Here is a 10,122-nt window from a genome sequence, read left to right on the forward strand (position 1 = left end):
TTATTACTATAGAATTAGAATTGACATGCTTCCACATGTCTCTGAAGCATTCTTTGAACTGTTTATGGCATGACCAATTCATAAATCAATAATCAACAGACGTGTTAAACACGTGAAGGCTGGCCTTGGGAACAGCCTTTGAACTTTTTAAAAACAAGCATTGACTCCAAAGGAAGACTTTTAAGAAGGCTAAACAGAAAGCTGTCCTTCCTTCACCCCATTCTTCCCCCTTGTCCAAACAGAAATATGTCTACTTTGCATGCCTTTGAGATGTGTAAAAAAAGATGTTGTGTTTACTTTGGATTCCTTGTGGGTGGACATACGGAGGAACGTTAGGAAAACATTCCGATGGAGATGCTTCTGCAGGTCGTTCACCTCAGCAAGCAGGTCTGTCGTTGTGTCAAATTTGCGGGGGGCGTAGTGCAGGTATGAATCCAGGCATTTCTGGAGCGACTCATCAAAAATTACCTGTTGGAAGAAAACAAAGGCTTCCTGGGAAATTGGTCATGGCTTCCATCTTAGATCTCCCTGACCCTCTTCCAACATTCCAGCTACTCTGCCATGATTGCCTTCACCCTTCCATTTATGCTTCCCTTGATTAATTTACTGGTGGAAAAAAATGCCAGGCCACCCAATTATAATCCTTCTCTCTTCCATCCTTTCAACCACTTAGAAACTGCCCTGTAACCTTCTTAAAATGCTGCCCTTCTAAAAAGGTTAATAGTTAGCTCAACCTACCAGATGTGCTCCAAAATCTCCTGCCACCTTAGCCTACTAAGGCTTATGCAGTCCAGCATAACTAGAGGCCACCAAGATTGGGAAGGCTGGTGAAGGACACCTGAGATACCGAAGGGCGAAAGGCAACTTTTCACCTTCTGAATGTATTTCCGAATGCCTTTGATCTTGATCTGTCAAACAGATTTCTCACTTCTGCTCCAATGAATTTATGTATCCCCTCCTATACCTCCAAATGCTTCTAGCACATTCTTGTGCTCTCTTACAGGGCACTTACACTGGTGCATCAAGATGCCCTGTCCTCAATGAGCTGATCTGATAATATCCCCTATCAAGATCATTTATGTATATGTTTACCTACTGAAATCATATCTGTGGCACATGTACTCTTAAATTAGCCTATTATCTCATCTTTGGAGGTTGAAGCAAATCTCCGCTCTAATCATAAACCACTTGGGTTGGTCGTTGAGATGGGCAGCGATATAAATTGGATAAATAAATAAACTTCAACTTGCTGTTTGAAGTACCTGGATTTGAACAAAATCCAGATAACGTTTCTTGCAAACGAGTTTTTTATGTTGGATGCTTTGTATTTTAACTGTCTTGTTTGGCCCACGACTGTACACAGGTAAATAATAATGTTCGCCTTCCTTTACAACAGGTTCCCAAATGCCAATCATTCATTGCACATTCACCCACAGCACTACCACCCTGGGCCAAATGGGAGCCATGCTAACTACCTAAGAAAAAGCAAAGGCTTGCTTCACTCCTGGAAAGCTCAGTGTCTCCCGCTATTGAAAACCAAGCACAATCGTTTCTGCCTTGCCCTGCTAAGTTGCATTTCCTGGATTGTACAGAAGACTGGGAGAAATGGCCTGGCCTAAGCCAAGGTGATTACAATAGTGGGTGGGGACAGAGAGATTTCATTCTTTCTACTGAGCCAAACTCTTGCCCTCAAACCAGTCTTCCTCCTTCTATCTCCTAGCATCAGCTAGGAGACCTGAAATTAGGTTCCTGGGAGGGAAAGGGTTACAGGAAGAGCATCCTGCTTCTACATAAGCCTTGCAAAGGGGAGCCAGCCCACCAACCTCTGGGCAACATGACAAGAACTGAAAAAGATGCCATTAGGTCAAAACATACCTGCCTAGAGGAACCCAAACACTTGCCTCTATCGTTCTATCTAAAATCCACTTCTCTCCCCTTTTCTTCCCACCTTCTCCCATTTACAAAGGAAGGGTACCTGGCACCAGAATTTATCATGAGGTAGAGCCAGAAGCCAATCCAGATCATCTGCCACAAATCTGGCTCGTTCCAAAAACTCCTCCAACAGGGCTGGATCTTCGGTGCTCGGTGGGGGCTTGTACAGCACAAAAGAGCGGTCTGTTTTATTTTCGGGATGCTGAAAAACAAAATGGTGTGGGTGTCAACAGCCCCAAGACAAAACAGTAGTCCTTGGTGTTGCTGCCTGAGCAATCTTGGAGGGCTTCTCAGCCAAGGACACTTTGCGTGTTTGCAGGAAAATTTGGCCTGGTGGTTAACTAGAATCCTCATGTTTGCTCTCTTTGGGGGCTGGCAGCACGTCCTTCTGCCTCATCACAAAGGCCCTGCTGATCTGCAGTTTGAGGGAGAGCTCCTTGCTTTACAACAACATGTCCAGAAGCCTGCTTAGTTTATACCACATTCCTGGTCCAGTTCCTCCTACGATAGGTAGCTCATGCCTTTCTCACATCCAGCTGCCTCCTGCCCTGCCATGTTTCCAAAATAAAACAGCAGAAGCAGGAGGGCATCCTTCTGGAGGGGTTGAGTATTTATGTTCTGGAATCCCACAACTCAGCTCAACCCCAAGAGAAACTGGAAGACGCATATTCCACGAGGGTGTACAACCTGGGAGCTGGCAGTGGGACTATAAATCCTTGCCCATAGAAATACAGATGCCTGTTTGTCCCTTGCTGTATTTTTAACGTGCCACAGTGGCTTCTGCTCAGACTGTCTGGGCAGGTTTCCCAAACTGTGGCGCTCTCGGGGACCGGCTGGAAGAGCCCTTTCTGAAGCTTCAGAGGATAGAGACATCAACAAAATGTCACTGCCATTTAAATCAATGGGTCTTCAGTCTGCAGTTTGAAAACAACTTCAGTAAGACACCAGTATTTTCCAGGTCATAAGCAGGATTCCACTTTTTCCTGCAACTCATCCAGCATAAATGCACATCATAGCCAGAGGACGCTTTACAGTTTGTCTCGTTCTGTTTTTAAAAACACGGCGAGGGAGGGGCGAAACTGATTACTATAATTATGGGAAGGCAGTTTTCCATTAAATGCTGGGAAAAACCTCCTAATGATAAAAGCAGCTTTGATTGTGGAACCTATTCCTTAGAAAGCAGGGAGTTCCCCTTCAATGTGAACAAGCAGAGATGAGACAACCATCTGACAAGAGTGATTCAATCTGGATTCTTGCAAGGAACAGGAAGATGGACTTTCCAGACCTTTAAATCTACTTCAACCCAAACATGTAGAACAGTGTTGTCCAAACTTGGCCACTTTAAGATGAGTGGACTTCAACTCCCAGAATTCCCCAGCCAGCCTTATGAGTGGACTTCAACTCCCAGAATTCCCCAGCCAGCAAGGCTGGCTGGGGAATTCTGGGAGTTGAAGTCCACTCATCTTAAAGTGGCCAAGTTTGCACAACACTGATGTAGAATCTTTGGATTAAAGAGAGGTTGATAAAGAGCTCTCTTTAATCAAGAGAGTTGATAAAGCCGACCAGAGAAAATAATGATAGGTTTGACAGAAATGAAGACTTGGGAGGATGTTAGCAACGTGACATTCTTATCCATCGCTGAAAAGAAAGAGAGCAGCTGCAGGGCTGGAGATAGGATAAGGAAGATCCTGGGAAACCGAGCGCTAGCTGAAAAAAGAAAACCCACGAGTGAATGCGCAGCATATATAGCATGCATGCATGCATGCATGCATGCGTATGTATGTGTGTGTATGTATGTGTGTGTGTATGTGTATATATATGTGTATATATATATATATATATACACACACACACACACACACATATATATATATATCATATATGATATGGAAACAAGTAAGCTTTTCTCTTAGGACTCTGTGTGTGTGTGTGTGAGAGAGAGAGAGAGAGAGAGACCCAGTTTGGTGTAGTGGTTAAGGCACGAGGCTAGAAACCGGGAGATCATGAGTTCTAGTCCCGCCTTAGGCACAAAGCCAGCTGGGGGACCTTCGGACAATCACTTTCTCTCAGCCCCAGGAAGGAAGCAATGGCAAACCACATCTGAAAAACCTTGCCAAGAAAACTGCAGGAACTTGTCTAGGCAGTTTCCAAGAATCGGACTCGATTAATACATACGTGCGCGCGCGCACACACACACACACAGATATAAATATACTGTGGATCCCAGAGTACCTTCCTGGAGAGCAGAAAAGGGTTCAGAAACCCAGTGCCTACACTGCCAGCTTGTCAACACTAGCTGACATGATGACTGGTTATCACGCTTCTCATGATAAAAGATTAGGATTTCCAGTCAGATAAGGAAAAAAATGTGCTTTCCATCCCTGTTTTGTTTGTATTAATAAATCCTCATATGTTAACTATCTTTCTCTACCTGCTGTTTCTCTTCTATAAAAGGCTTCTTGTGTGGATGTCAATAATGTTATCTTTGGGCACAGCCTGGGTTTATATTTATTCCATATTCTTAATAAGGTATTTCTCAGGTAATGATTTTTAAAGTTTTCCACTTTGTCATGCGGTAAAAATCCTTGCCATCCAAATCTCAGATTGTGATCCTCCAGTTCCAACATTCTCTTAATTCTTAACAATATCCACTCCTTCATCCATGCCAAACAACATGCAGCAAAATATAGTTTAAGACTGGGTACCCCTAATCCTCCTCTTTCTTTTGCATCTTGTAAAATTTATACAGGTAGTCCTTGGTTAACAACACTCATTCAGTTGCAACGGTGCTGAACGAGTGGTACTTACAACCAGTCCTCAAAGTTCTGACCAATGGAGCACCCCTGCAGTCACATGATCGCAATCTGAGCACTTGGCAACCAGCTTGCACTTATGACCACTGCAGCATCCTGCAGTCACGTGATTGCCATTTGTGACTTTCCCCACCGGCTTCCCACAAGCAAAGTCAATAGGAAAGCCAACAGGGAAGGCCCATCCCCAGCCCACTCGCACTCACGAAGTGCCGCAACAACCCCTCCCCAGCCTGGACACACTCATGCAGTGCCACAGCATCCCCTCCCCAGCCCGCACGCGCCGCAGTACCCCCCTGCCTCACTCTGTAGTACTCACCCGCCCTCTGGCCTGCTTGCAACTTCCAGCCAGCTTCCCCATTGACTTTGCAGTTGCAAGTTGCAGTCACGTGAGGTCCTCGCTTAATGACTCGTGATTTTCACTTAACAGCAGCAATGCGGACTGCTGGTATTGCTGTCACTAAGCGATGCAGTCATATGATGTCATGCTTTATGACCGCATCACTTAGCAATGGAAATTCCGGTCCCAATTACCGTTGTTAAGCAAGGACTACCTGTATTTTGCTTTCGGTTTTTTACTCTGTCATATAAACCTTGATAAGTCTTTTTGCCATTGTTTAAAAGGTATATCGTTTTTCAATATTGGTATTGTCTGAAACAGAAACATCATTCTGGGTGATACATTCATTTTTATCACTGATATTCAGCCTGATGTTTCCCGTGCTTCCTAAGCACTCAACTCTAAAGGTACTGGCAAGGTCCCTCTGGACCTCATCAGCACCCTGAGGAGCTGCCTTACAGAATTCAAATGGGTGATCTCTAGGTTTCCTCTTGATCCAAGGAAATTCTGTTTGCTCAGGGGGCAAATTTACCCCAGCTATTGGTTAATACTTCAGTGTTGCGCCTGCAAGACACAGACATGTCTTCGGACCCCACGTCCTCCCTGGAAGTTCATATTATAGTTTTAAAAGATCAGGAAACAGTTCATTAATCATGGCCAAAGGGTCTCTGAGAGTTATAAAAAGGGGGTTTGGGAACAACATATTATTCTGGAACTATAGGAAGCTATCGCTTATAAGTCACCATTGACTGCGATCAACAAGCCACATTTTGGGTGAACTTGTGTTAACCTAGCAACCCTAGCTCAGTACAGTCTAAATTGGTGCTGCCCACTTAGGCAACTTCTAGGTGTTATAGACTGCAATTCCCAGAATTCCCCAACCAGCATAGCCATTGCTGAGGATTCTGGGAGCTGAAGTCCACACTTCTGGATGGTATCCAGATTGGGAAATGCTGGACTACACAGACCAGCAGCAATTCTTTAAGACGGCGTTTCTCAAACTCAACAACTTTAAGATGTTGTTGGGGAATTCTGGAGGTTGAAGTCCACACATCTTAAAGTTGCTGAGTTTAAGAAACAGTGCTTAAGACCTCAGACAGGCAGGTGACTTTCCAAGTCATACCTAGGAAGTGAAACAGAAAGCTCAGATATGCAAGGCTATACAAGAAGGGAAACAAGCCAGACTTGGCCAAACCACAATTAGTTTGCTCATCAGCAAGACTGATTTGGCCTCCTTCAATCAATCCTGGTTTACAGTTCAGTATGATGTGCAATTACAATCAAAATCTTTAAGACTGACATGCCCCAAATCCTAAATTGGACAGACATATTCAATTCGAACATTGGCAGTCCTTGTTAAGATCAACTATGGCTACCATGTTGAGGGTTTCTAACCTTTAACACACTAGTGAAATAAAGAATTTATATGGAGTGAATAAACCTACTAGCTGGATTTATACATTGTGCCAAGCTGCAACTGTTTTAATCATGATTTGCTGAATAAACCACAAGTGGGCTTGCACAACATACTAAGTCAGTCTTCGCCGATTTAGCATTCAGTAGAGACATGAAACTACAACTTTCCGAATTCTCCAGTTAGAGGCCCTGTTGACTAGGGAATTCTGGGAGTTGCAGTCTCAACACACCTGAACGGTGTAAGAGTGGGGACAGCTCCACTAAGCCGTAGACCAGATCTAAAAGGCAACTCATTAAAATAAAAATCAATTAATTGAAATAAAAAGATAAAGTGATCATGGTTAAGGGGGCAGACCACACTATCATTTCAGCCACTGTGAAGTTCCTTTTAATTGCAAAAAGAGCCCCATAGTTAGAAGTCACTGGACAACAGCTTCAAACTCTGCTTACCAGTGCTGGTAAAGTTTTTATCTTCCCCGTCAGTGAATCCTTTTTAGTAAACTGGAGTTCATCCAGAGGCAAGGCTGGCATGTTTCTGGGCTCTTTTCACCTGAAAACACATACACACACACAAGATAAACTCAGGAACTGTTTCAGGAATTTCTAACCAAAAACACAAGTTGCTCCTGGTACAGTAACCACACCTAGAGACTCAAACTGTTTTTGTACAAACAAAGAGCATGAGGGAAAAATAAAATTCTCAAGGCTTTTTGCACGAAGCTTAAAGAGCAGAAGGTCAACCACCATACTATATTATTATATTATATATTAATGTGATTCCCATGGAATGCTCAATCATGTACATTTCCTAAGATTAAAGGAGTTTGCATGACCAACATCCTCCTCTGCCAGATTTTTTTTTAAAAGCTGCATTCCTCAATTTACTTGTATTCTGGAGGAGAAAAAGGTACATATTGATCTTGCACACTTAGAATGACCAGCTGCACAGCAAAATATCATATGATTGCAGTTTTGGCATCAGACCTCAGGCATTGGTTGAATTGACACATGATACAAAGCGGTTTGCCTAGCTGTTGCTGAGCATGCATGAACCCTGCCATGGGTTTACAATCATGATTTATGCCACAGCATTTTGTCTGAACCAAACTTCAATGGTGGATTCCATAAAAAGTTACTAAGCACACTGCACTAAGCCTACATCCCTTTTCCCAAAGTCTTGCTTAGATGCCTCAGGAAATTCACAATTCAGACATGAAAACGTAATCCTCCTCGGTGCATTAGAACAACAACAGAAGCCTATCACTTCCATACTTTTAACTACCAGTGTTCAGATATGTTTTTAAGACTTAGTCTCTATTTATAATGCTGTCAACAATCTGAAAAAGCAGACTTTTAGATTGCCTGCTGTTTTGTTTTTGTTTCATTTCCAATGAATGTTGCTCCATATTGTTTTTAAGTGCTGATGTTCCTTAAGATTGTTTTTATTGTAACTTGCTGTAGGTGCCTCACTTTTGTTCAGTGGAACAAAAGTAAGTATCACCACCATCATCAGATCATCATGCTCCAGGACAGGCAAGCTGGTGATGGAGACAACTGGGGGATGGTGGAAAAGATGCCACCACACTTTCGTCTCATCTCTGGTGAGAATCATTTATTTTCAAAAGGCCCACACCTCAACCAGAAGCGTGTAGGAAACTCTTCTATCACTAATCCCAACTAATAATAATTTATTAAACATGTATGTCATCTGATTCTCAATAACCCTGAGCAGCTCACAACGATCAAATAAAGAAATTACAATAAAATCAATAAAACATAAAAAACAAAAAATGAAGTAAAAAAGATGGCAAGTGCAATAAAGTAAGGGGTCTCACTCCCCCTCACCGAAAGCCTGGGTGAAGAGCCAGGTCTTCAGGGTCCTTCAAAATATACCAATAGGGTGGGGGCCATCAGGATCTTGGGGGAAACCTCACCCCAAAGGGCAGGCGCTATGACAGAGGAAGTGCACTTCTGGGGTCCTGATAGATGACATTGTTTAATTGAAGGAACGTGGAGTGCACCAATCCTGCAGGATTGAACTGGCCAGGGAGATGCTATGGGGAAGAGGCAGACCCCCAAGTAAACTGGCCCCATGCCATGTAGGGCTTTATAGGTAACAATCAGCACCCTGAATCGCACCAGGAAGCAAACCAGCAACCAGGGCAGCTTGCAAAGTAGAGGGATTACATGGGCATACCGAGGCATGCCGATCCCTGCTTGTTCACACAACGCACTTAACCTAGATACTGAATTAACCCCTTTTCTTGGTTCACACAATGGACAGAAGCATGGACTCATCAAATAGGCCGCACTGACCCAGCACCCTAAGCCACAAAACACGAACCGGGTTTAAAACCAGGCCAGGCTTTTGGAGAGGATAACGGATGCCCCTTCCTTCCTGTGCCCTTCTGGGTTTATTTTCGTTGCCATCGTTGTTATTCTGCCTTGTACTGTTTTTGTGTGTGCTTTTTTTCCCTATCATTCTTTGTCTTTTAAATGTTTTTGACTGACTGTAAGCCACCCAGTCATGAGTCGGGAGGCATGCAAATTTTAATAATAATAATAATAATAATAACGACGATGTTGTTGTTGTTGTTGTTATAAAACTACGTCCGGTAAATGTGGGCGGTTAGTCTTTCTGTTCAAGCCTTTCCAAATCTACCTGATGCAACTGCACCTGCTGGATCTGTCCTGCGTTGACTTTTATGCTTATGGCAAAGCTTCCCAACTCAGCCCAGGACCCCCTCCGTGCGCTCGCCCTCGTTGCTCTGGCTGGCTCAGCTTTAGACGGATGGAAGATGTAGTCCAACGCCTCTGGGGAGCACGCCCCCTCCCCTCCCCGGCTGCCAAAGGCTAACCGTCCTTCAGAGTTCACCATGCCGCCCCATGTTTCCCCCAGAGACTAAAGCAAGTCACCTCTCAAACAAGCCTCCGCCACACAACAACCCTGCAGGACGGACGAGGCACCAGCTGGGATTCCCCCTCCTAGGGCCCGCCGGGACCACGCCCTCTCGAGCAGCCAGCCAATCCCCTTCCCGGGCCGTGACGTCACCGCGTACCGTCCGGCAGTTCATCCACGTGGCGTCACAGCAACGCCCACCTTGCATCCGGGTCTTGTGGCTCCCGCCTCGTCAGCCCGCTCGGGGCGCCCGGGGTTCAGTCCGCTCAGGGAACCCAGGGCCGGGAGCGAGGAGTGGCCGCGCCACCGAGCCCCTCCGGACACTTTCAGCTTTCCCCGCCGGTTCTCCTTCTCCCCGATGGGGCGCCCAAGAAACACCCCGCAATGGCTTGGCGCCCCCTGTGTCGCCTCAGTGATGCCTCCGCCTTCCCGTCGGCCTCCCACTTCCGCTGCTGGAAAAGCACTTCCGGGTCGAGAAGGCCGTCGATGCACGACGGGTTGCTTAGCGCGAGGGGCCTTTTCTCGCGAGCGTTTTATGTTGTTATTAGCTAGCGGGGCTGGTAACTATTTTATTTATTTATTCAGTCATTATTATTAGTTGCCCGGGCTGCAGTTTTTCCCAGCCTATTTTCCTGGGGGGGGAGGGGGGAAGAAGAGGGGATTGGACTACAGGTCCCATTGTCCCCAGCCTTAAGTTTTTCTTTCTTGAAACGTCAGTCTCGAGT

General features: G+C 45.0%; 1 protein-coding gene across 4 annotated transcripts in view; it reads right to left on the reverse strand.

Annotated features, from left to right (window-relative positions):
• Positions 1–9,847, reverse strand: part of ASCC2 (activating signal cointegrator 1 complex subunit 2) — a 33,768-nt gene extending 23,921 nt beyond the window's left edge. Inside the window, exons 1-4 of one of the 4 annotated variants that reach the window (XM_025170909.2) lie at positions 9,558–9,847; positions 6,949–7,048; positions 1,976–2,134; positions 298–468 (exon numbers count right to left, since the gene is read on the reverse strand). In XM_025170909.2, the coding sequence (XP_025026677.1) occupies positions 298–468; positions 1,976–2,134; positions 6,949–7,029 (411 nt within the window). In that variant the 5' untranslated portion in view covers positions 7,030–7,048; positions 9,558–9,847. The other 3 variants (XM_025170908.2, XM_007434790.4, XM_015889196.3) reach the window with 3 other exon arrangements.
• Between the last annotated feature and the right edge of the window lie 275 nt (positions 9,848–10,122).

Source organism: Python bivittatus, unplaced genomic scaffold (genome assembly GCF_059951505.1).
Source record: "Python bivittatus isolate LINGU-HERP-01145 unplaced genomic scaffold, Pbiv_v1 ctg000280_np1212, whole genome shotgun sequence".
Lineage (NCBI taxonomy): Eukaryota > Metazoa > Chordata > Lepidosauria > Squamata > Pythonidae > Python > Python bivittatus.